The sequence below is a fragment of the Pelobates fuscus genome, chromosome 12 (genome assembly GCF_036172605.1).
Source record: "Pelobates fuscus isolate aPelFus1 chromosome 12, aPelFus1.pri, whole genome shotgun sequence".
Taxonomy (NCBI): domain Eukaryota; kingdom Metazoa; phylum Chordata; class Amphibia; order Anura; family Pelobatidae; genus Pelobates; species Pelobates fuscus.
Window position 1 is genome coordinate 1,077,865 of NC_086328.1, and position 27,703 is coordinate 1,105,567.

The following is a 27,703-nucleotide window of genomic DNA, read 5'->3' on the forward strand; positions in this document are numbered from 1 at the left end:
GATGTTCTAGATAAGATTTAGATGGATAGTTGATGGGTATCGATATATGTAAATACTGTAGATGTTCTAGATCAGATTTAGATGGATAGTTTATGGGTGTCGATATATAAATACCGTAGATGTTCTAGATAAGATTTAGATGGATGGTTGATGGGTATCGATATATGTAAATACTGTAGATGCTCTAGATCAGATTTAGATGGATAGTTTATGGGTGTCGATATATAAATACCGTAGATGTTCTAGATCAGATTTAGATGGATAGTTTATGGGTATCGATATATAAATACTGTAGATGTTCTAGATAAGATTTAGATGGATAGTTGATGGGTATCGATATATGTAAATACTGTAGATGCTCTAGATCAGATTTAGATGGATGGTTGATGGGTATCGATATATGTAAATACTGTAGATGTTCTAGATCAGATTTAGATGGATAGTTTATGGGTATCCATATATAAATACTGTAGATGTTCTAGATCAGATTTAGATGGATAGTTGATGGGTATCGATATATGTAAATACTGTAGATGCTCTAGATCAGATTTAGATGGATGGTTGATGGGTATCGATATATGTAAATACTGTAGATGTTCTAGATCAGATTTAGATGGATGGTTGATGGGTATCGATATATGTAAATACTGTAGATGTTCTAGATCAGATTTAGATGGATGGTTGATGGGTATCGATATATGTAAATACTGTAGATGTTCTAGATCAGATTTAGATGGATGGTTTATGGGTGTCGATAGATGGATATTTTTGCTGGATCCCTGTAGGTGGCTCCTGGTGTGAATCTGTTTACGTGGCGTGTAGCCTCACTGTCAGTGTAGTTTTTTGTAGCATTTCACGTAGAGTATTGTATGATCAGTTAGCTATTTCGAGCAGCGCCTGGGGTCATAACATGCGTTTCCCACAATATCCATCCCCCCCCATATATAATCCCAATACTCCTGGGGGTGGGCTACGTGCCTGTACATGTAACCTAGACCCGAGGGAATGACAGTGTTTGAAAGTTCATATAATCTCATACTAACAGGTATTAAATCCACATTACTGTCTATTGAAACCGGATCCGCCGCCCGAGAGCAGGATATTCACAGCAAATAAGCCATCCTGTGTAAACATGGTATTTATCTTTTTCAGTAAGCCAATCCATCCTCTGTGAGCGTGTACTAGCAGGGGAATAATGAGGGAGACGGATTTATAACTGGACCGTTTTTATCCATTGTACTGCATTACATTTCTATATCTGAATTGCATTGCTGTGGAGCTCTGTGATACACTCATACTCACTGCGTGTTACCATGTGTTTTACTCTGTGGAGCTCTGTGATACACTCATACTCACTGCGTGTCACTGTGTGTTTTACTCCTGTGGAGCTCTGTGATACTCATACTCACTGCGTGTTACCGTGTGTTTTACTCCTGTGGAGCTCTGTGATACTCATACTCACTGCGTGTTACCGTGTGTTTTACTCTGTGGAGCTCTGTGATACACTCATACTCACTGCGTGTCACTGTGTGTTTTACTCCTGTGGAGCTCTGTGATACTCATACTCACTGCGTGTTACCGTGTGTTTTACTCCTGTGGAGCTCTGTGATACTCATACTCACTGCGTGTTACCGTGTGTTTTACTCCTGTGGAGCTCTGTGATACTCATACTCACTGCGTGTTACCGTGTGTTTTACTCTGTGGAGCTCTGTGATACACTCATACTCACTGCGTGTCACTGTGTGTTTTACTCCTGTGGAGCTCTGTGATACTCATACTCACTGCATGTCACCGTGGGTTTTACTCCTGTGGAGCTCTGTGATACACTCGTACTCACTGCGTGTCACCGTGTGTTTTAGTCCTGTGGAGCTCTGTGATACACTCGTACTCACTGCGTGTCACCGTGTGTTTTACTCTGTGGAGCTCTGTGATACACTCGTACTCACTGCGTGTCACCGTGTGTTTTACTCCTGTGGAGCTCTGTGATACACTCGTACTCACTGCGTGTCACCGTGTGTTTTACTCCTGTGGAGCTCTGTGATACACTCGTACTCACTGCGTGTCACTGTGTGTTTTACTCCTGTGGAGCTCTGTGATACTCATACTCACTGCGTGTCACCGTGGGTTTTACTCCTGTGGAGCTCTGTGATACACTCGTACTCACTGCGTGTCACCGTGTGTTTTAGTCCTGTGGAGCTCTGTGATACACTCGTACTCACTGCGTGTCACCGTGTGTTTTACTCTGTGGAGCTCTGTGATACACTCGTACTCACTGCGTGTCACCGTGTGTTTTACTCCTGTGGAGCTCTGTGATACACTCGTACTCACTGCGTGTCACCGTGTGTTTTACTCCCGTGGAGCTCTGTGATACTCATACTCACTGCGTGTCACAGTGTGTTTTACTCCTGTGGAGCTCTGTGATACACTCGTACTCACTGCGTGTCACCGTGTGTTTTACTCTGTGGAGCTCTGTGATACACTCGTACTCACTGCGTGTCACCGTCTGTTTTACTCCTGTGGAGCTCTGCGATACTCATACTCACTGCGTGTCACCGTGTGTTTTACTCCTGTGGAGCTCTGTGATACTCATACTCACTGTGTGTCATTGTGTGTTTTACTCCTGTGGAGATCTGTGATACTCATACTCACTGCGTGTTACCGTGTGTTTTACTCCTGTGGAGCTCTGTGATACACTCATACTAACTGCGTGTCACCGTGTGTTTTACTCCCGTGGAGCTCTGTGATACTCATACTCACTGCGTGTTACTGTGTGTTTTACTCTGTGGAGCTCTGTGATAATCATACTCACTGCGTGTTACCGTGTGTTTTACTCTGTGGAGATCTGTGATACTCATACTCACTGCTTGTTACCGTGTGTTTTACTCCTGTCTGTGAAACACTCATACTCACTGCGTGTTACCGTGTGTTTTACTCCTGTGGAGCTCTGTGATACTCATACTCACTGCGTGTTACCGTGTGTTTTACTCCTGTGGAGCTCTGTGATACTCATACTCACTGCGTGTTACCGTGTGTTTTACTCTGTGGAGCTCTGTGATACTCATACTCACTGCGTGTTACCGTGTGTTTTACTCTGTGGAGCTCTGTGATACACTCATACTAACTGCGTGTTACTGTGTGTTTTACTCTGTGAAGCTCTGTGATACTCATACTCACTGCTTGTTGCCGTGTGTTTTACTCCTGTCTGTGAAACACTCATACTCACTGCGTGTTACAGTGTGTTTTACTCCTGTGGAGCTCTGTGATACACTCATACTCATTGCGTGTTCCCGTGTGTTTTACTCTGTGGAGCTCTGTGATACTCATACTCACTGCTTGTTACCATGTGTTTTACTCCTGTCGAGCTCTGTGATACACTCATACTCAGTGTTCCCGTGTGTTGGTGAAGGTGGCTATTCTGGAGCCCCCGAGGGTTAAGATCTCGCTCTGTGTTTTTGGATCTGACTCTGTTTGGACTTTGCTCCATATATTTTAGGTTAATAAAGGTGGAAGATCAGGAGTCTCCTGGGGTTTGGATCTGACTCTGTATGGACTCTGCTCCATATGTCTGTGTTTGTGAAGGTGGCAGTTCAGGAGTCCCCTGGGGTTCAGATCTGGCTCTATGTGTGGACTCTGCTCCATATATTTTAGGTTAATGAAGGTGGAAGATCGGGAGTCCCCTGGGGTTCAGATCTGGCTCTATGTATGGACTCTGCTGCATATTTCAGGTTAATGAAGGTGGAAGATCGGGAGTCCCCTGTGGTTCAGATCTGGCTCTATGTATGGACTCTGCTGCATATTTCAGGTTAATGAAGGTGGAAGATCGGGAGTCCCCTGGGGTTCAGATCTGGCTCTATGTATGGACTCTGCTGCATATTTCAGGTTAATGAAGGTGGAAGATCGGGAGTCCCCTGTGGTTCAGATCTGGCTCTATGTATGGACTCTGCTCCATATATTTCAGGTTAATGAAGGTGGAAGATCAGGAGTCCCCTGGGGTTCAGATCTGGCTCTATGTATGGACTCTGCTGCATATTTCAGGTTAATGAAGGTGGAAGATCGGGAGTCACCTGTGGTTCAGATCTGGCTCTATGTATGGACTCTGCTGCATATTTCAGGTTAATGAAGGTGGAAGATCGGGAGTCCCCTGGGGTTCAGATCTGGCTCTATGTATGGACTCTGCTCAATATTTCAGGTTAATGAAGGTGGCAATTTAGGAGCCTCAGCTTTGGACTTTGATCTGTGTCTCGGGATTTCATTTCACATGTTCATTCAGCCGCAAACATTCCTGAAGCAGCATGTAACTTCATGCACAGGGAACACCTGCTATAAAGCGAACATTCTTTATGTCCGTGAACAAGCAGCAATCACACTCAGGCTTTGGGAATGCTGAATTCACATATCTTGGTCGGCTAGGTTAGGACAATAAACGCATAGCCCCCTTAAATGGTGCCTGGTGTTACATGTAACATAATCACATCATGGTGACATCACTGCCATAACATAGTCACATCATAGTGACATCACGGTCATAGCATAGTCATATCATGGTGATATCAAGGCCATAACATAGTCACATCATGTATTCATGGTGACATCACAGCAGTAACTGTGGCAGAACCAGCCACCTATTCATATTAAAAACTGAGTTGGTTCTACAATTTGGAGTTCTAGAAGAGACTAAAGCTATATTGTTAGTCTGTCAAACCATCTACCGAACAGTGGGACCACAACCACCCAGGGGAGTCGTGTGCCTCCAATTGAGGGTAGTCACACTTAGAAACTTAGCAAGGTTCTAAGTGGTCGGATGGGTGGCCGTCATTCGTATGACCGAACACGTAGCGGTGGCCATCTTTGTTCACGAACACAGACCTAGGTGCTTGGTCGTCGAATACATGGAACTATAATTGGACACTCGACGGCGCGAACACCGCTGAACTACCCTCCCTTCCTCTGTTCATTTCAATTCAGCTGTAAAGAGCAGCATGCGTATGGAATAAACTACCGAACACAGGGCACACAACTCCCCTGTTACATGAACAGTTCCCTTCGTTATTTTAATGGTGGATACTCCCAAAGAAGACTGGTCAAAGCCTTAAACCATCTGGAACTATTTTGGGGTTTCACCTCGTGGTTGACCGGTCTAAACTTCATTCGAATGGCGTTCCTAATCTACCGAATGGATCTGAGTGATATTTCGACAGAGTGGGCGCTCGGATCCCTGCTTTCAGTGAAGTATCTTTCGTGGAGTTCTGAACAATATTAATATGTGTTATGAGGGTTTGAAATATTGTATATTTTCTGTACCTTGGAGATAATGTAATTAAAGAGTTGGTCTTAGTCAATTATCTCCCAGGTACAGAGGAGGAGTCTGGAAAATGTTACCCCTGTCCCCCACAAGGTCCACCGGTGGGAAACCCCTGAAATGTAAATTAAGAAACCCCTTGCATGGGGAGTTGCATATGTCAGGGTGGCGGTCCAGTGTCCGGAACCCAGACACAGTGTCCAGGCGGCGGAGCAGAACCGGGACCCAGTATGCCTGATGTTCAGAGTAGGAGTCACAGTATGGAGGGGGATTAGCAGGGTCTGGTGCAGGGTAACCGCACGCCCCCTGGTGTTGAGCACCAGCGTTTGTGCAGCCACATACCAAGACCCTGAATCAGTTTCAGCGGATACCAGGAACTAGGAGCTTGGAAATTAGCAGACCTCCCAGGAGCTTAATAGGGAGGCTCTGCAGCAAGATTGTATCCAGTACTAGAAACAAGGCAAGACTAGAGATAGGCACCAAACAAGGAAACAAGACAGAACTAATAGAACCCAGAACCAGAGAAGGATAGTAAGCTAAACCCAGAACATATACACAAGACATGAGGAAAACATGAACATAACATGGGCATGACTGGACAGGACTGTACATGGACTGGGATACAAACTAAAACAAGACAAGATAACATAGGCAAAACAAGAGGAGAAATAACTAAGTACTACATATGGAAATCATGGGGATTTAGTCACACTATATGATCATACATTGCATAAGCCTGCCAACAACGCCAATGTACCCCATATCTGTCAGGCTCTACACTGCCTAATGTATGCTAATACAACCAAAATACATATATAGCACTTACCTGCAAGAAAGGGCAGAAGCCTTGAGGAGCTGCCTGCAGGAACACTGAAACAGAGTGAATGATGGAAAACAAACGGGTGTGGCAACATAAAACAAACATTTAAATGAAACCTGGAGACTGGGAAATCCAGGGATGGATTACAGGAATCAACCCAGAAATCCCAGCATAAAGAAAACCAGACGTAGAATAGAAAACCAAAAAACCAAGGAAAACTAAACAAGAATTGTAACAAGAGTACTGGATACCAGAAGCCAAGTCCAGACATCTCCACAGAACAGAGCAGAGCAGGACGTGACAGCATAAAAGCCATCTGTGGCTCAATAAAAATCAGTTGACTCCCAAAACTGTATCGTCCGGTTACTGGGGAAATTGGGATTATATTGCTACACTGTGCTTCTCTTGGATGTTCTACAGTCTAACAGCGGAGATATTGATTTTAATATTGCAGCTCCGCTACAGTAACAGTCACATCATATATTCATGGTGACATCACTGTGACAAACTCCCCTTTGAGTGAGTTTGCCACGAGTTCCTGGAGGAGCCTGCTTGCCAGCCTCCTGCCCACAGACTATGAACTTTGTATAATGTGATATAAAAGTCTCCGTTCGTGGAGGGACGGAGCCATCAAGCAGAGCAGATGTGTGGGTCCTGAGCTCCTACAAACTAAGCCGATTTCTGGAATTTAACCCCGGCCAACCAGAGTTTTAACCTACCGACAGGCATTACTACAACCAGGGGGTTCCAGCGAAACAGCCTGAGGCTTTGTCAAAGTCTACTACCTACTGTGGGGTTGAGATCCACTACTGCAGCCTGCTGTAACAGAGCTGGGGAGAGGCGGATGATCTCCCCGCTCATTAGCAACTAAACCGTCTTGAAACACTCCTACTCCTCCCCCCCCCCCTCTTGGACCGGTGGGGGTCTTTCCGGTTCCCACTGGACTACCTAGATCTGCCACCACAGCACCTACTTTCTAAACCAACCCTGGGCCTAGCCACACTCTGCAGGCCTAGCTGACTATACACTCTGAGCACAGTAGACTGACTCAAGATGGCGGTGGTGTCTTGTCCTGCAGTCTGAAATGATCCCTCTTCGCTCCGAGCGATTCCTACAGAGGCTCGATGAGCATTTTCAGCGCTTTCGGGATGCTCTAAAGAACCACAAAGCACTGTTGCCGCCTCAAACAGGGGTGAAAGTTCGGAGGGATGAGAGCCGGAGGGTGTGGGAGACTCCCTCGGGCTTAGCTGTCACACAAATGCCCATATTTTCTGCTACTGGGCTGAGGGCCACCAAGGTCTTGGCCCACATCGACGGAGGGCCCACCGCCACAGGCGGCGGGAGACCATCGGGACCCCCCGCCACTCCAGATCTGGGACGGACTCTGCCTACCAGGGTTACCGGGTCCATGGACCGAAGATGTCGGCCTCCATACCTTCCTGGGGCTGGAGGGATCACTTACCTCGTTTCCAACGTGCCGCCACCTCTGAACACTGCCCCGCTACATGTGTCACTGGCTTTGACAGGGGCTGGAAGCAGTGGATTACCTCACATGTGGGCTGCAACAGGATCCCTCCATCCCTCTGATGGATTTAGCTTCTACCTCCGAGCCGTGCCCAGTCAGGGAGTCGGGTGAAGAATCTCTGTGTGGAGGACAGCTTGATTACCAGATGCCGAGCACTTGCTACCTCAGCGGATGACCCGAATCTAAACATGTGCCCAAGTTTTTAAAGCTGCGACCCAGGATTTCACGAGCATGTTTAACGTACTTTCTTATTATACATTTTTTAAAATGAGTCCTAGCCTCTATCCTACCTATTTGCCCTATCATGTCTTACTGTTAGTAATGCAAGGTGCTAGTGTTAACATGGTTCCAGTGGTTACCTCTTACGCTAGATGTTGATATAGGCATGCGTAATTATATGCACCAATCGTTGTGTCTCTATAGTTAGCACTGTTTTGCATGTTTGCAGCCCAGCATGTCTACTTATATGTTACTTAACCTAGCAAGTCTCCTAGCTATACAGCTCACCTATGGATGTTGGCATCTAGCCTGTCTCTTGATTATTATCTAGATAGACCCGACTAGACAGGTTTATATATCTCTATTCTGCTATCTCTATTATATTCTAAAATTGTGCTATAGCCTAGAAATGACACGCAATGTTATATTTGACAATAGCAGGGCCGGACTGGCCCACCGGGATACCGGGAAATATCCCGGTGCGCGGCCGCCTAGTGTGCTCCAGCCCCTTCCGCAATTACAGGGTGACCGGCAGGAGGGGATGTGATCATGTGCTCCCCTCCTGCCGGTCACAGAATGTAGCGTGGCCGAGCAGGCAGACCGGGTAGGGGAGCTTCTGTTCCCAAACCCGGTCTGACAGGAACCTGCAAACGAGAACCCTCCTCCCGCGAGCAGGCAGGTTGGAGCCTTGCTGTGCGTTACCATGGCAACACTCCGACCTGCCTGCTGTTCTCGCGGGAGGAGAGCGAAGTCAGCCTGCAGCCAGAGGAGCTGCAGGCTGAACAGCACGCGCCACCACTGGACCACCAGGGATTGAAGAGTAGCCTTCCCCCCTCTCCCCTGGGCCCTGACCAAAGGTAAGGGGGGAGGGGAGTAATATAAAGTTTTTGTTTTTTTTAATAAATATATCAATGCTAAACCCCCCCCCACACTACACTCCTCCCCCCCACCAACAGCACCCCCCCACACACACACAGAACCCCCCCACACACACAGAACCCCCCACACACACACAGAACCCCCACACACACACACAGAATCCCTCCATACACACACCACCTTCCCCCACACACACAGAACCCCCCACACACGCAGAACCCCCCACACACAGAGAGAATCCCTCCACACACACAGAAGCCCCCCCACACACAGAAGCCCCCCCACACACAGAACCCCCCCACACACACAGAAGCCCCCCCCACACAGAACCCCCCACACACAGAACCCCCCCACACACACAGAACCCCCCACACACACACAGAACCCCCCCCACACCTTCACACACACAGAACCCCTTCACACACACAGAACCCCCCTACGCACACAGAACCCCTCCACACATAAACAGCACCCCTCCACACACACAGAACCCCTCAATGCACACAGAACCCCTCCATGCACACAGAACCCCTCCACGCACACAGAACCCCTCCACGCACACAGAACCCCTCCACGCACACAGAACCCCTCCACGCACACAGAACCCCTCCACGCACACAGAACCCCTCCACGCACACAGAACCCCTCCACGCACACAGAACCCCTCCACGCACACCAAACCCCTCCACGCACACCGAACCCCTCCACGCACACCGAACCGCTCCACGCACACAAAACCCCTCCACATACACAGAACACCTCCACATACACAGAACACCTCCACGCACACAGAACACCTCCACGCACACAGAACACCTCCACGCACACAGAACCCCTCCACGCACACAGAACCCCTCCACGCACACAGAACCCCTCCACGCACACAGAACCCCTCCACGCACACAGAACCCCTCCACGCACACAGAACCCCTCCACACATAAACAGCACCCCTCCACGCACACAGCACCCCTCCACGCACACAGCACCCCTCCACGCACACAGCACCCCTCCACGCACACAGCACCCCTCCACGCACACAGCACCCATCCACGCACACAGCACCCCTCCACGCACACAGCACCCCTCCACGCACACAGCACCCCTCCACGCACACAGCACCCCTTCATGCACACAGAACCCCTCTACGCACACAGAACCCCTTCGCGCACACAGCACCCCTCCGCGCACACAGCACCCCTCCGCGCACACAGCACCCCTCCACGCACACAGCACCCCTCCACGCACACAGCACCCCTCCACGCACACAGCACCCCTCCACGCACAAACGGCACTCTCTCCACGCACACATTTCTTTCATGTTTTCAGGTTTTTTTTCCCGCTTCCATATCTGCGCACTATGCTGGCGCGATGCATTACGGGGCTGGTATGGAATTTTTTTCCAGGGCTGCTTTTTATTCCCAGTCCGGCCCTGGTGAAAGCTATTGTGGCCTTGCAAGCTAAACTGTCTTATCTTAACAAAAATTGTGCAATTTCTCCACATGCCATACCTATGTACCGCTATGTATACTTATCTCTGTCTGTTGATGCTGTTGTGGCACCACAAACTTGCTTGTAACTGCCCGCACTGCAAAAAAATAAAATAAAAAAATAAAGTCGCCGTTTGTGTATTTGGACTATATGGTTCGGGAACCGAATAGCCGCACAAACCGGAGACCGCCCTGGAGCTTGTTAAGCCTAATTGATACTTTATAACAATTTCCACCTAAGTGTTCACCTGGGTGGCCACAATTCATATGGACAACCACGAGGTGGTGGCCATCTTTTTAACGCAGGCAGAGGTGTTTGGACATGAATCTTATGGAACTGAAATCGGACACAGAAACTCCCGAACACCGCTGGACTTCCATCATCGCCTGCGTTCGGTTCTACACAAGTTAGAAAGACACTGTTCGGTTGGATTGTTCGTCCGAACAAGGGGAACAAGCTCCAGGGTAAGACAATTGACTCTGTTCGGTAGTTTGTTCGTTTGTAAACTACTGAACTAGACTGACCGCAAGCCCTGATTCTCTGAAACTGTTTTGGGCATGGGACCAGGCGTGCGGGCGGACAAACAAATGACTTCCAGGAAATTCCTGAACCCCTGAACTGATCTGGGTGATTTTTGGATATGTTGGATGTAACTGGTGGGTTTTTATGTATTGTTTGGGGTGTTTGGGGAAAATTGTTTTTTTTTTTTCTGTGCTTGGAGATAAATGGATTAGATGAGTACAGTTCCTGATCCAATTATCTCCCAGGCACATAGGAGGGATTATTTGATTTTGTATGGGAGTGTCCTGGACCTGAGAGCCAATGTGATTGTGTATTTGTTTTTACTGTGGTTTACTCTCAGGTCCAGGGAGAGGGCCCCTTGCATGGGGACATGCAGATAATGCCAGTTGTGGCTGCCATTAAAGCATTCCAGCCTATACTCCCAGAACTATGTGTCGTCTGGTTACTGGGAGGGGACAGGGCTATTCTTTAATCACTGTTCCAGGGTGGAAGATTCAACGGGGAAAGTCCTTGTAAGTGTGAGACTGAGTGTCGTCCAGTGCCTGGGGGTGGATAGAGCGAGTTCCCAATTCGGCTCCAGGAAGGAGCGGTTCCAGGGGCCCAGTCAAGCCACCGCGACTGTGGGAAGAAGTGCTGCGGTTTGTCCCCTGTTCCAGCTAGGAAGCGGTCCTTGGCGGAGGTACCCAGCCAGGGGTACAGGGAGCTCCGTTACAATCACGGCCGTAACATAGTCACATGGTGTATTCATGGTGACATCACGGCCAATCGTGGTCACATTGTTCCAGAGAAGTGACAGTCCCACCATTTAACTGGTCCAGTAACCCCTGGCTTTATGTCGGTGACACATCATTCTAGTCCTGTGCAAAACATGTACAGCGCTGCACACAATGTTGGTGCTTTAATTACAATGGCTCAGCATTTCTGGTAAAGTGAGAAAGCGGATTGAAAGGCTTATTATATCACAGTGAGATGTTAAATTATTAAGATTTTTGGAATATTTGTAGAAAGCAATGTAACAGTTTAAATGTTGGGCAGTCACCATGGAAACGGTGACTGTTCATTCTTGGATATCTGGGATGTTTTCATCCTGACCGTGTTTCCCAAGGCCAGCTGAATATTATTAGCTCCGGGTTTTATGGCGCCCTAAGACTGAACCCAAATAATTGATATATCCGATAAGGTCTGTATGTTAAGTCAATCTATCACAAAATCACAGTGTTTGGCAGCGGTTTATGTGCAGCCATTTGACAGAATTAGGAGGCCCCGTCACTATATATAACACGTAGGGACAATGAATTCAATAATGAGGAATCTTCCTGTTTATGTGGGAGAGGCGATCTGTTAGTTAATGTATTCTGTGATAGAGAGAGAGATCGAGAGAGAGCGAGAGAGAGAGAGAGAGAGACAGAGACAGAGACAGAGAGAGAGAGAGAGAGAGAGGCAGAGAGAGAGACAGAGATTATATTATATATAGATATATATGTACACACACAGACCTGGCTCCCCTACCTTCCAGACTCATTATTAATAGAATGTAAGGAATGTCCGCTTTATAGTTTACGTTACTGATTTACAGATGTCCTTGAATAAAATCTGCTGATCTCATTAAACATCCGCCATAAAAGGCAGATTACGGAGTGAAGCGCAGGCAATGTCCGCCCTGATTGCTCTGCACAATCAACATCAACTGACCTGAATAAAACATATTCAGAAAGAGTAAAAGAAGTACAGATACAAACAGAAATAACGAAAGTAAAAAGTGACCTCCCTAGTGCTAAAACCCAAGCCACGGGTTAATACGGTTACTGCAAACAGCTCGGTAAGAAACATATATAGTAACAGGATATAGTAACACCAGGGTATAGTAACAGGCTATAGTAACACCAGGGTATAGTAACACCAGGGTATAGTAACACCAGGGTATAGTAACACCAGGGTATAGTAACAGGATATAGTAACACCAGGGTATAGTAACAGGGTATAGTAACACCAGGGTATAGTAACACCAGGGTATAGTAACAGGATATAGTAACACCAGGGTATAGTAACAGGGTATAGTAACACCAGGGTATAGTAACACCAGGGTATAGTAACAGGATATAGTAACACCAGGGTATAGTAACAGGATATAGTAACAGGATATAGTAACACCAGGGTATAGTAACAGGATATAGTAACACCAGGGTATAGTAACAGGATATAGTAACACCAGGGTATAGTAACACCAGGGTATAGTAACAGGATATAGTAACACCAGGGTATAGTAACAGGCTATAGTAACACCAGGGTATAGTAACAGGCTATAGTAACACCAGGGTATAGTAACAGGCTATAGTAACACCAGGGTATAGTAACAGGATATAGTAACACCAGGGTATAGTAACACCAGGGTATAGTAACAGGATATAGTAACACCAGGGCATAGTAACAGGGTATAGTAACACCAGGGTATAGTAACAGGCTATAGTAACACCAGGGTATAGTAACAGGCTATAGTAACACCAGGGTATAGTAACAGGATATAGTAACACCAGGGTATAGTAACACCAGGGTATAGTAACAGGATATAGTAACACCAGGGCATAGTAACAGGGTATAGTAACACCAGGGTATAGTAACAGGCTATAGTAACACCAGGGTATAGTAACAGGATATAGTAACACCAGGGTATAGTAACAGGATATAGTAACACCAGGGTATAGTAACAGGCTATAGTAACACAAGGGTATAGTAACAGGCTATAGACAGGCTATAGTAACACCAGGGTATAGTAACAGGGTATAGTAACACCAGGGTATAGTAACAGGCTATAGTAACACCAGGGTATAGTAACAGGCTATAGTAACACCAGGGTATAGTAACAGGATATAGTAACACCAGGGTATAGTAACAGGATATAGTAACACCAGGGTATAGTAACACCAGGGTATAGTAACAGGATATAGTAACACCAGGGTATAGTAACACCAGGGTATAGTAACAGGCTATAGTAACACCAGGGTATAGTAACAGGATATAGTAACACCAGGGTATAGTAACAGGATATAGTAACACCAGGGTATAGTAACAGGCTATAGTAACACAAGGGTATAGTAACAGGCTATAGACAGGCTATAGTAACACCAGGGCATAGTAACAGGCTATAGTAACACCAGGGTATAGTAACAGGCTATAGTAACACCAGGGTATAGTAACAGGATATAGTAACACCAGGGTATAGTAACACCAGGGTATAGTAACACCAGGGTATAGTAACACCAGGGTATAGTAACAGGATATAGTAACACCAGGGTATAGTAACAGGCTATAGTAATATGGTATAGTAACAGGCTATAGTAATATGGTATAGTAACAGGAAATAGGAACACAATATAGTAATCGGGTATAGTATCAGGATATAGTAATAGGGTATAGTAACACGATATAGTAATATGGTATAGTATCAGGATATAGTAATAGGGTATATTAATAGTGTGTAGTAAAATGGTTTAGTAACAGGAAATAGGAACACGATTTAGCAACAGGGTATAGTAACAGGATATAGTAATATGGTATAGTAACACGATATAGTAATATGGTATAGTATCAGGATATAGTAATAGGGTATAGTATCAGGATATACTAATATGGTATAGTAGCAGTATATAGTAATATGGTATAGTAACAGGATATAGTAATATGGTTTAGTAACAGGAAATAGGAACACAATTTAGCAACCTGGTTTCTGGATGTACCCCAAATATACAAGATACACCTTTAGTATGCCCGAATAGCCCTAATCTGGGTGAGCAACAAAAATCACCCAGATCGGACCAGGGGTTTGGGAGTTAGATGGATGTGTTCGTTTGACCGACCGCACACGAGGCCATAGCCGAAATCAGTTCCATGCATTTTGGCCTTGCGGTCGGTCTCCATTTGCGGGGTAAATGTCATGAAAATCCTTAGCATCCAGGGCTGTGCTGGCATTCGTATGAATCCCCTTGTTCGTGGGATTCATTTAGCCGAACGTCAGGCCGTTTATGTGTTTTGTTCGACAGTTATGGAACTCTGGAGGTCTCAGCGGTGTTTGCGTAGTCGAGTTTCCAATTTGGGTTCCAGACACTCGACGACCAAACACCGCTGGGCATTCGAATGTTCGATGGCCGCCGCCACGTGTTCGCATGCCGAATGGCGGCCACACAGGGAATACAACAGTGCGTTCATAGCTTTTTCACTTAATTGGCAATAAAGACGGCTGGGGAGGTAAATTGGAGCCACACTTTTCTCCGGGGTGGTCTGGTTGTTCGGTAGTTTGTTCGTATGTCGAACGGAGGGGTTTTACCGAACAACCAGACGAATGCTTCATACAGTACAGTGTATACAGAGATTAAATAAGGCGTAAATAACATCGTAACACGGATATTTAGAGACAGCCCAATACAGTCTGCCTGGAAGAAGGGCTGCAGAGGAATAGGCAGAGGGGACGATACTTGCCTGGAAGAAGGGCTGCAGAAGAATAGGCAGAGGGGACCATACCTGCCTGGAAGGAGGGCTGCAGGGAAATAGGCAGAGGGGACCATACCTGCCTGGAAGAAGAGCTGCAGAGGAATAGGCAGAGGGGGCGATACCTGCCTGGAAGGAGAGCTGCAATCTGGTCGGGTGGAAAAGCTCCAGCGGGACCTCAGTCAAGTTTCGGGTATTCGTTCGGAGTACAAGAGCTTCGTCACAGTATGCTTTAGTAACAGGGTACAGTATAGAGTAGAGTAATGGAATATGAACATGGTTTAGGAACTGGGTATAGTAACAGGGTATAGTAAAAGGCTATTGTAGCTAAGACCGGTAAGCTAATTATCTACCAGGAACAGAGAGCCCAACACGAAATATAAAACCCAAAAAGTACCCCAAAACATAAAACATATTATCCCGAGACCTTTAGAATCTGACTATATCCATTTACAAATTGGAGCCCTTGTAAACTATGACAGACAGACACACACCTCCAGACAGGGCCCTGACTGCAAACTAAACCCTTCACACAGAAAATGTGAAATTTTCTGAGTCTGCTACATGAATACGGAGTCTGTGAGTGAATGATTTAACCCCTTAAGGGCCGTGGATGTACCAGGTATGTCCGACAAAAAACGGCCCCAAAGGACCTCTGACGTACCTGGTACGTCTGCGGATATTTTGAGCCCTGGAAGCGATCGTGATCGCTTCCAGCCGCTCTTATGGTATTACACTGCCGGAGACACGAGTGATCGGCCCCCGGAGCGATCACTTCCGGGTTTGCCGTACGTGGCGCCCAGCAGTGTAGGGAAGAGAATATGAAGCCATCCGCTGGCTTCAGATTCTCTTACCGTTACCGAGTGCCTCAAGGGGTCGAGGTCACATGGCCCCCAAATGTGTCCACAGCACTGCCAGCAGTGGGACTGCCTGCGACCAAGTGGCTACAACAAAAGACTGGAAATACCCCATTTGGAATACCCTGGGTTGTCTACATTTGAAAATGGTATGCCATGATGGGGTTATTTCACATCCCTGGGCTACCATAAGGTCTCAAAAGGCAACGAAGGTCCAGCAAACCAATCTGGCAAATTAGATCGGGCAAGCCCTATATTGACCCTGTAACTTTCCAAAACACCATAAAACCTGTACATGGGGGGTATTGTTATACTCGGGAGACTTCGTTGAACACAAATATGAGTGTTCTAAATCAGTAAAACGTATTCAGACGATGAAATCACCAGTAAAAGTGCAGTTGTTGTGTAAAAAAATGAAAAAAAAACTAAGAAATATGCTAACTTTGGCCAGCGTTTGTGACTAAGTGGCTACTACAAAAGACTGAACATACCCCATTTTGAATACCCTGGGTTGTCTACTTTTACAAATGGTATGCCATGATTGGGTTAATTTTAATTCCTGGGCTGCTATATGGGCTCAAAGGCAACATAGGCCCAGCAAACCAATCTAGCAAATTTCAATGTGCAAACATGAAAAAGCCCTACATTTGACCCCTGTACGCAGGGCCGGACTGGCCCACCGGGATACCAGGAAATTTCCCGGTGGGCCGTCGGCACCTGGGGCCGGGCAGACAGCTGGGTCTGCTGGCGGCCGCTGGCTGGGGGAGGTCTGCTGGCGGCCGCTGGGGGAGCAGGCTGTTCTGTCTCTGCTCCCCTGCCCTCGCGCGCAGCTTAATGAGACCGGGGCCGGAATATGACGTCCTCGGTCTCATTAAGCTGCGCGCGAGGGCGGGGGAGCAGAGACAGAACAGCCTGCTCCCCCAGCGGCCGCCAGCAGACCTCCCCCTGCGGCCGCCAGCCCACCCAGCCGGTCACCTACAGGTAAAATGTGTAATTCTGTCAGTGTGAGTGTATGTGTGTGTGTGTATGTGTCATTGTGTGTGTGTCTGTGTCATGGTGTGTGTGTGTTTGTGTCATGGTGTGTGTCTGTGTCATTGTGTGTGTGTGTATGTGTCATGGTGTGTGTGTGTGTATGTGTCAGTGTGTGTGTGTGTGTGTGTATGTGTCATTATGTGTCCGTGTCATTGTGTGTGTGTCTGTGCCATGGTGTGTGTGTCTGTGTCATGGTGTATCTGTGTGTATTTAAAAAGTGTTTTTACTCACCTTTTTTTTTTTTCTCCCCACGCCGTGCTGGTCTTCCCTCGACTGGCCCTGCCTCTATGGCTGCGATTATCAAGCATGATGATCTGAGCCAATCCAATGCTCTGCCATAGGATTGGCTGCAAAGGCCCTGATAGTAGGTGCTGCACACTGTGCAATCACGCTGTGCAGCACTGACACAGGAAGCACCTCTAGTGACTGTCTGAGTGACTGTCACTAGGAAGCAATGTAAACACTGCATGTGAGTATGCTTAATGTATAATTAAACATTTTACTCTAAAAGGACCAATATTATATATTAGAAAAAGCTATATATATATATATATATATGTATATATTACTCAACCATGTGGGGTGGCAAGACATTGCCTTACATATTACATACAGCAATATATGGCGCAATGACTTTTGGGGCTGGCATAGATTTTTTTTTTTCCAGGGCTGCTTTGTATCCCCAGTCCGGCCCTGCCTGTACTTTTGCAAAAACCCATAAAACCTGGACATTGGGGGTACTGTTGTACTCAGGAGATGTTGCTGAACACATATTGGGGTGCTCTTTGTCAGTAACACATAAACGGAACTAAAAATCCATGCCTAAAGTGCAATGTGAGAGAAAAATAACACAAAAAAATTACTCCCCAAAAGTTTGACAGAGACTGGTGGTAGAATTAGTGCATGGAAAGTGTTAAAAAACCACCATTTCAAATACCCTAGGGTGTCTTTTAAAAAATATATGGTTTGATGGGGGTAAATTACATTGGCCGGCTTCAAAAATGTCCCAAATAGGACCTGGGTGCATGATGACCAGCAGTGAAAATTCCAAGTTGGGAAACTGGAATGCGCACCCTCCAAATAAGGTCTTTTAGCCCCCAGAGAACCTGATACACCTATACATGGGTGGTATCCCTGGACTCAGGAGATGTTACTGAACACATATTGGGGTGTTCTTTGGCAGTAATCCTTAACCCCTTAAGGACACATGACATGTGTGACATGTCATGATTCCCTTTTATTCCAGAAGTGTGGTCCTTAAGGGGTTAAAGTTCTCAGTACATGTATTCTTAAATTGCTATGTGTGTCAAAAAAAAATCACCAATTATTATTATTATTTGTTTAATTTGGTATAGATTGGTGGTAAAATGGCTGCATGAAAAGATTCAAAATACCCCAAGTGTAATACCTTAGCTTGTCTTCTTTAAAAATATATATATATGCATGGTAAGGGTTATTCAGGGATTCCTGACAGATATCAGTGTTACAATGTAACTTGTGTTAATTTTGAAAGAAATTGGTTTGGAAATAGCAAAGTGCTACTTGTACTTATAGCCCTATAACTGGCACAATAAAAAAGCTAAGAACATGTTAACATTGGGTATTTCTAAACTCCGGACAAAGTTTAGAAACTATTTAGCACGGGTGTTTTTTGGCGGTTGTAGAGGCGTAACAGATTTTGTGGGTCAAAGTTCAAAAAAGTGTAATTTGTTTTCAATTTTTTCATCATGTTATAATTTTTTTATAGTAAATTATAGGATATGATGAAAATAATGGTATCTTTAGAAAGACCATTTAATGGCGAGAAAAACAGTATATATTATGTGTGGGTACAATAAATGAGTAAGAGGAAAATTACTGCTAAACACAAACACAGCAGAAATGTAAAAAGAGCCTTGGTCCCAACAGCAAGAATTTTGAAAAACGGCCTGGTCACTAAGGGGTTAATGCTTTATAGTCACAGTTTATAGTCCAGCCAGGCAAAATCTGCCCAGTGCCTGCCACCTTGATATACCCAGCGCCTGCCACCTCCATATACCCAGCGCCTGCCACCTCCATATACCCAGCGCCTGCCACCTCCATATACCCAGTGCCTGCCACCTCCATATACCCAGCGCCTGCTGCCTCGATATACTCAGTGAATGCCACCTAGATATACCCAGTGAATGCCACCTCGATATACCCAGTGAATGCCACCTCGATGTGCCTGCTGCCTCAATATACCTAGTGAATGTTCCCTCAATATACCCAGCACCTGCCACCTTGATATACCCAGCGCCTGCCACCTTGATATACCCAGCGCCTGCCACCTCGATATACCCAGTGCCTGCCACCTCGATATACCCAGTGCCTGCCACCTCGATATACCCAGTGAATGTCACCTCGATATACCCAGTAAATGTCACCTCGATATACCCAGTGCCTGCCTACTCGATATACCCAGTGAATGTCACCTCGATATACCCAGTGCCTGCCTACTCGATATACCCAGTGAATGTCACCTCGCTATACCCAGTGAATGCCACCTCGATATACCCAGTGCCTGCCTACTCGATATATCCAGTGAATGTCACCTCGATATACCCAGTGCCTGCCTACTCGATATACCCAGTGAATGTCACCTCGATATACCCAGTGAATGCCACCTCGATATACCCAGTGCCTGCCTACTCGATATACCCAGTGAATGTCACCTTGATATACCCAGTGAATGATACAGCACTGTGCACTGGAAGGCTGCACCATGTATCTACAATTCCAGGTATGCACAGTACTTCCTGAGGCTACCAATAAACCATCTACCCCCCTCTTCGTTTAGAAAATATTTTTTGTGCCAGGATTGAGAACAATCTCTGGAGAATAATCAGTTGAAGGATTTCTCTGGGTACCAGGAGTCCAGCCAACACTCCCTCCCACATCCTTCCCCGTACAAGGACAAGCCATTGTTTAGTCTCTCAATGTGAGGAAGGGCCTGAGGCGTCTGGAACACACTCCGAGGTGAACAAGTAATTGACAGACAAATAACGAAGGCAGACAAGACAAAGAGCTTACAATCAAGGAGGATTTTGAGTTAAGGAACACAACAGGAGAGAGTGATGAATGACTGTCTAATAAAGCTTGTAAAAGTGTGGGGGGACGGAGAGTTATTGAATGCCACCCACATTGATTATATTGACAGGGTGCATATAACCAATGTTGTGGTGCCCCAATGCCCTCATCTAGCACTAACACGGCCTTCGTGGCCATGATTTAATAATACTAGCTTGTGGCAAGCCTGTGGGGTGTCTGCAAAACGTATTCCTTCTCGGTCTTGTTTTAAGTTCAAATCTAAAAGTCATTAGTGAAACAAATGCATTAAACCTCACAAATGGCATTATCATCAGAGGGTTTGATATTGTTTCTTAGACAATGGCTTTATAAAGGAATTTCATTTTTATTGCTGTGGGGAGATAAGAAAAGCAACTTTGAATTGTGAGATTTCTGTATTTCTTTCAGACACAAAGTTTGTGGATCACGAGATGTCAATGGTCAGCCAAATTCTGGACGGGAACGAAGTCTCTGTAAATGGACACGTGTAAGTTTGGCTCCAAGTTCCACAGATTTGTACAGCACTCAGAGTGGACCAAGTAATGATTTATCTGCCTTGTACAGAACTGCGGAATCTAATAATGATTCCCCCAGAAACGGTTACATCGTCCTGGCCACGTCAATAAGTAATCACCACGCGTACAGTTAGTGATACCGAGTGTAATCACCACAAGTACAGTTACATAGTGATACCGAGTGTAATCACCACACGTACAGTTACAGTGATACCGAGTATAATCACCACACGTACAGTTACATAGTGATACCGAGTGTAATCACCAAGCGTACAGTTACAGTGATACCGAGTATAATCACCACACGTACAGTTACATAGTGATACCGAGTGTAATCACCACACGTACAGTTACAGTGATACTGAGTATAATCACCACGCGTACAGTTACATAGTGATACCGAGTGTAATCACCACGCGTACAGTTACAGTGATACCGAGTATAATCACCACGCGTACAGTTACATAGTGATACCGAGTGTAATCACCACACATACAGTTACATAGTGATACCGAGTGTAATCACCACACGTACAGTTACATAGTGATACCGAGTGTAATCACCACACGTACAGTTAAATAGTGATACCGAGTGTAATCACCACGCGTACAGTTACAGTGATACCGAGTATAATCACCACGCGTACAGTTACATAGTGATACCGAGTGTAATCACCACGCGTACAGTTACAGTGATACCGAGTATAATCACCACGTGTACAGTTACATAGTGATACCGAGTGTAATCACCACACGTACAGTTACATAGTGATACCGAGTGTAATCACCACGCGTACAGTTACAGTGATACCGAGTATAATCACCACACGTACAGTTACATAGTGATACCGAGTGTAATCACCACGCGTACAGTTAGTGATACCGAGTGTAATCACCACAAGTACAGTTACATAGTGATACCGAGTGTAATCACCACGCGTACAGTTACATAGTGATACCGAGTGTAATCACCACGCGTACAGTTACAGTGATACCGAGTATAATCACCACACGTACAGTTACATAGTGATACCGAGTGTAATCACCACGCGTACAGTTACAGTGATACCGAGTGTAATCACCACACGTACAGTTACATAGTGATACCGAGTGTAATCACCACACGTACAGTTACATAGTGATGCCGAGTGTAATCACGACGCGTACAGTTACATAGTGATACCGAGTGTAATCACCGCGCGTACAGTTAGTGATACCGAGTGTAATCACCACACGTACAGTTACATAGTGATACCGCGTGTAATCACCACACGTACAGTTACATAGTAATACCGAGAGTAATCACCACACGTACAGTTACATAGTGATACCGAGTGTAATCACCACGCGTACAGTTAGTGATACCGAGTGTAATCACCACGCGTACAGTTACATAGTGATACCAAGTGTAATCACCACACGTACAGTTACATAGTGATACCGAGTGTAGTCACCACGCGTACAGTTACATAGTGATACCAAGTGTAATCACCACGCGTACAGTTACATAGTGATACCGAGTGTAATCACCACGCGTACAGTTACATAGTGATACCGAGTGTAATCACCACACGTACAGTTACATAGTGATACCGAGTGTAATCACCACACGTACAGTTACATAGTGATACCGAGTGTAATCACAACACGTACAGTTACATAGTGATACCGAGTGTTTCCTCATGGTTCTCTCTATTTAATGCAGTAATAATTAACCTTTAACTTTGCTTACATCACATCTGCTCTGCTTTTCACAGACTGCGGCGCTGGATCAGAACGACTCTGTCACACGCCGGGTTTGAAGGCACGAGCCACCACTTTGCAAAGGGTTCTCTGCAGGCAGCCATATTCAAACTTGACTCCGTAGATGTGGTAAGTTCTAAACAAAGAAGGCTTCACACCCCTGTACCGAGACCTCTCCCCCCACCTCTCCCCCATACCCAAACCTAACGCAATCCCAGAAGTTACATACCCTGATAGCCCTGATCTGGGTGACCAACATATCCAAAAATCACCCATATCGGTTCAGGAATTTCCTGGAAGTCATAATTTGTAGTGGTAGTGTAAAAACCTAGCAAACTACCGAACATAGTCAATGTTTTTACCCTGGAGCTTGTTCCCCTCATCCAGACAAACAATTACACCAAACTAATTTGTATAGAACCGAACATAGGCGATGATGGAAGTCCAGCGTTGTTCGGGAGTTTCTGTGTCCGATTTTAGTTCCAGGAACTCGACGACCAAACACCGCTGAATGCGTTCATGCGAACAAGATGGCCACCACCTCGTGGTAGTTCATGTGAAAAGTGGACACCCAAACAGACAATTAGAACACTGCGGTTAGAATCGTTACTGAGTGTTAATATGGTTTAACAAGCTCACGGGTGGTCTTTGGTTTGTGCCATAGTCCCGGGGCAGCAGGCTGGCAAGCAGGCTCCTCCAAAAGCCTGTGGCAAGGTTCTGTTTGTCACACTACTGTATACCAAAATTGTCCCCTCCGTCCACAGAAACCTCACAAAAATAACATTCCCCGATAGCCCCAATCTGAGGGTACAAATTATCCAAGAATCACTCAGATTGGAAATGCCATCAAGGTAAATCAAGGTAAAGTTTTGACCCGCCAGACCCGAGTCGCCAACCCAAAACCGTTCCAGGGAAATAGGTGTCCTGGCTGGTCTCCGTTTGTGGGGTTCCATTACGAACACCATACAAGGGAATCTCTTGTTTTCAGGATATAAATGTTCCCCTGTTCGGTAGTTTTATATTTCCCGAACGCCATTTGTGTGGATGGTCGGGAACGAGAACGTGCAGCAGTCGAAGGTTTACCAGTGTTCGCGCGAGTGCCTAGCTGAAAAGAGTTCATGGCACTCGACGACCAAGTACTGCTGCCCCTTGTTCGGGAGACAAGATGGCCGCCATTCTCTCTCTGCCACGTGTTTGGTTATACGAAATGGCGGCCACCCAGGGGAAGCATTCATTGATGGTTTTCCTTGTGGTTTCGCACTTTTAGGGTTGGTGTCAACACTCTAATGGGGTACAGGGTTGGTCCTCGTTCAGGAGATGAATGGATTCTGTTCGTAGGCCGTCTCCTGAACGGCAAACATGGGAAAGCATCCGAAATGGGGTTCACAATTCAACGTAAGACATAAGAAATAGGTGGCATAATCTATGTCTGTCCTTGATTCAGATATGTCTGTCCTTTTTCAGCTTGCTTCCATCCCAGAGGAGATGGGCATCTCTATGTCTCTGCCAAAGCAGCTCTTTCAGGACACCAAGGGCCACCATGTCGAAAGACTCCACGTGGTGAGAATTCGGGGAAGCTCTCTGTTCCAGGTAAGGAATCAATGCCATGTTCCTATAGAGAGCTCCTTTAACCAGGGAACATTTATGGCACATTACACAAGTCATAATGTGTGTGAAAATGTGTGAGAATGTCTGTGTTTGAGAGTATGTGTGAGTGTGAGTGTGTGAGAGAGTGTTTGTGTATCTGAGAATGTGTGTCAGGGTGTCTGTGATAATATGTGTGTGTGTGTGTGTGTGCGTGTGTGTGAGAGAATGTATGTGAGTGTCTGTGCGAGACAATATGTAAGTGTGAGAGTGTGCGAATGTGTGTGTGAATATATATATATAGATAGATAGATAGTGTATAGCGTCAATTTATATAGATGGTGCATAGTGTGGATATATATTGTAGCAGGCTGGCTGGGTCTTGGGTCATAAACATCAGAAACAGTTCTTTCTTCCAATATAAGGAAAGCTTTATTTAGCAAGCCGGCCCCAATTGAGCCGCAGCAAAACATGGAAACCCAAATAATCTCCTACTCCACACTGGAGACTAACTAACATAGCGTACCCTGTCTATGCTACTTGGCAGCTAAGCCGACCCCAGGAGTTTAACAAATAAAAATAACAGCTTGCAAAATACCTTTTTGTTCCCACACAGTTTCAGCAGTCTCTTTGCCTCACAGTCTCTCTGTCTCTTTGCCTCACAGTCTCTTTGCCTCACAGTCTCTTTGCCTCACAGTCTCTCTGTCTCTTTGCCTCACAGTCTCTTTGCCTCACAGTCTCTCTGTCTCTTTGCCTCACAGTCTCTTTGCCTCACAGTCTCTCTGTCTCTTTGCCTCACAGTCTCTTTGCCTCACAGTCTCTCTGTCTCTTTGCCTCACAGTCTCTTTGCCTCACAGTCTCTCTGTCTCCACCCCAGCTCTTCACAGGAGAGCCTGATTTCCCTCTGCATAGGGTTTATGTAGCTCCCTAATTGATGGACTAGAGCAACCTGATTTTTAACCCCCTCTAGTCAGGGAACACTGAAAGTGCCATTCGGGGGCTAATATAGCAGTGTTCCCTCACACTGCCACAATATATATATAGTTCATAGTGTGGATATATAGATAGTGTGGATGTGGCGGACCACCTGGCACCCCGACTGGTTACCTCCGCCAATTGCTGCTTCCTAGTATCACTGAGTACTATAAGCACCGCACCGGACACCATAAGCACCGTAGTCCACTTAGCCACCGCAGCTTGGCGGGAGTCTCGCTGTCCATTCTCACCCTGGACCAAACTCCTGGATCCAGCTACCAGTGAGAAGACCTCTCCTCCAAGAGAGTATAGCAGTGTAGCTCTTACAAGAACTAGTGATATTATAGCATCCCCCCCCCCCCCCCCCCCCCAGAATGAGACGAGGCTCTATGCTGGGAAGTCATCTGGTTTAATGGGAGCCACTTACGGCCTTTTATGTAACTCCCCATGCAAGGGGTTTCCTTAATCACATTCCAGGGCATTCCCCACTGGACATGAGAGGAGACTAGTTACAAGCAAACATTCCACACACTCCTCCCCTGTGCCTGAGAGATAATTACCTGAGCACACAAACATAATTAAATTATCTCTCAGGTACAAAACCATACAATTTAACAAACCCCAAAAGCACCCCCAAAACACATGAAAACCCCAAGAACCTAACGCAATCCCAGAAGTTACATCTCCTGATAGCCCCGATCTGGGTGACCAACATATCCAAAAATCACCCAGATCGGTTCAGGGATTGGGGATTTTCATGGAAGTCAATTATTTGACCAACCGTGCACATGGTCCTACGCCAAAAACAGTTCCAGGGAATCAGGGCTAATGGTCGGTCTCTTTTCGGGAACACAAAAGTACATAAAACACCGAACGGAATCCTTAAATTACTTGTGTAGCCTGTTCCTTTTGTTCGTTGGAACGTTTCCACCGAATAGTGCCTTTCTAAGTTGTGTAGAACCGAACGCAGGCGATGCTGGAAGTCCAGCAATGTTTGGAAGTTTCTGTGTCCGATTTCAGTTCCATGAGATTTATGCCCAAACACCGCTGCCTGCATTTGGAGAAAAAAGATGATGGGCGCCACCTTGTGGCCGTTCATACGAAATACAGCCACCCAGACGAACACTTAGAACACTGCGGTGGAAAGTGTTACAAACTGTCAGTTAGGCTTAACAAGCTCCCGGGTGGTCTCACCAGACACGATAAGCACCGCAGACCCCACGAACCGCCGTAGCTTGGTTGGGGTATCGCTGTCTCCTATCCATCCTGGACCTTTGACAAGGTTTCAGGTTTCAGTGGGCGAACCTCTCTTTCCCCATGGAGTGAAGCAGGAAAAGTAACAAGCTTTTACAAGAGCTTGGTGATTATTCAAGGGAGCATGCAGAGCATAGCAATCCCTGTAGTGATTATAGCTGTCCCCCCCAAACACGAGACGAGGCTGCGAGTTGAGGGTGAAGTAGAACAGAAGGTTTAATGGGACAGCTGCTTCTTTAATACAGTATTTCCCCACAAGGTTACCACCCGCATGGACCTTGTGGGGCACAGGACATGAAATGCAAAGAGTTTTACATTTGAACACTCGCAGTTACTGTACACAAACCCTCCCCTCTGCCTGTGATACAATTAACAAAGACAATGGACTAACTCAATTAACTTTAGCAGGGAAAAAACATATCATTTTACAAACCCCAAAATACAACATATCCCCATGAAAGTCACATCCCCTGATAGCCCCGATCTGGGTGAACAACATATCCAAAAATCACCCAGATCGGTTTAGGGGTTCAGGAATTTCCTGGAAGTCTTATTTTTTTTTTTTTTTTAATTCTTTATTTTATTTGTGCATATAATTAACATTCAGCTTTGCACTGCCACAACAGCTAGTGCAAACATATGAGAAACATGCGGTGACAATAATGTGGCATAATAAACAGTGCACAGTTTTATATATATAGGATTAAGTCACTATGGTCGGTACATTTGAGAACATGGAAATAACAAGATGTAAGCAGTTTCATAGGAACATAAAGCGTGGTCAACATGTAGTTTGAAACGTGAAACCCTCGAAATAGTTATGACTAAGGCGGTGAGACATGATAGGGTTGCAGGCTTGTGTCGGTAGACAAATGCGCCCCATCAGGTATGTGGATGTATGCTGTCTCAGCTATGAGGCGGCAAAAAGAGAATAGGTTGCTTGACTATGAAGCGAGATGGGCTAGTTGTGAAGATGGGTGCCATTGTTGCGTAGTGGAAAAATCATTAAGCAGTAAAGGGAACACACAGACAAAACAAGCATATACTTGACTGCAGCTATACAAATTGCTTGTGTTATGCTATATGAGTGATATCGCTGGGCCTTCGGGTTAACTCTAGAAAGTATTGGCAGACATGTATTTGGTAATTATTGCAGGAGGAGAGAGTGCGCAATAAAAGGTTGCAAAACTTAAAAATAAAACAAAGACAGAAAAACACAGGACTATGTGGCGACACCAGAGAACAATAGAGCATGTAAATTGAGCTGATTCAAAATTAACTGGCTGCGGCCACGCTTTTACATAGCTGCAAGTTCTGGGTGGGATAAGGCACTGTGACCTTGCTCAGGATAACTTAGCACTGTCAGCCAAAGTCTCAGCTCGGTGTAGCCTTACGGTCTCTGTGAGTCTCTGTTTGTATAGA

At 45.9% G+C, this 27,703-nt stretch overlaps 1 protein-coding gene across 2 annotated transcripts in view; it reads left to right on the plus strand.

Moving 5' to 3' along the window:
• Positions 1-27,703, plus strand: part of LOC134579042 (adhesion G-protein coupled receptor G1-like) — a 108,551-nt gene that overhangs the window by 30,300 nt on the left and 50,548 nt on the right. For both annotated transcript variants that reach the window (XM_063438175.1, XM_063438173.1), the window contains exons 4-6: positions 20,620-20,698; positions 22,483-22,597; positions 23,933-24,058. In XM_063438175.1, coding sequence (XP_063294245.1) covers positions 20,620-20,698; positions 22,483-22,597; positions 23,933-24,058 — 320 coding nt within the window. The remainder of the gene's footprint in view (positions 1-20,619; positions 20,699-22,482; positions 22,598-23,932; positions 24,059-27,703) is intronic.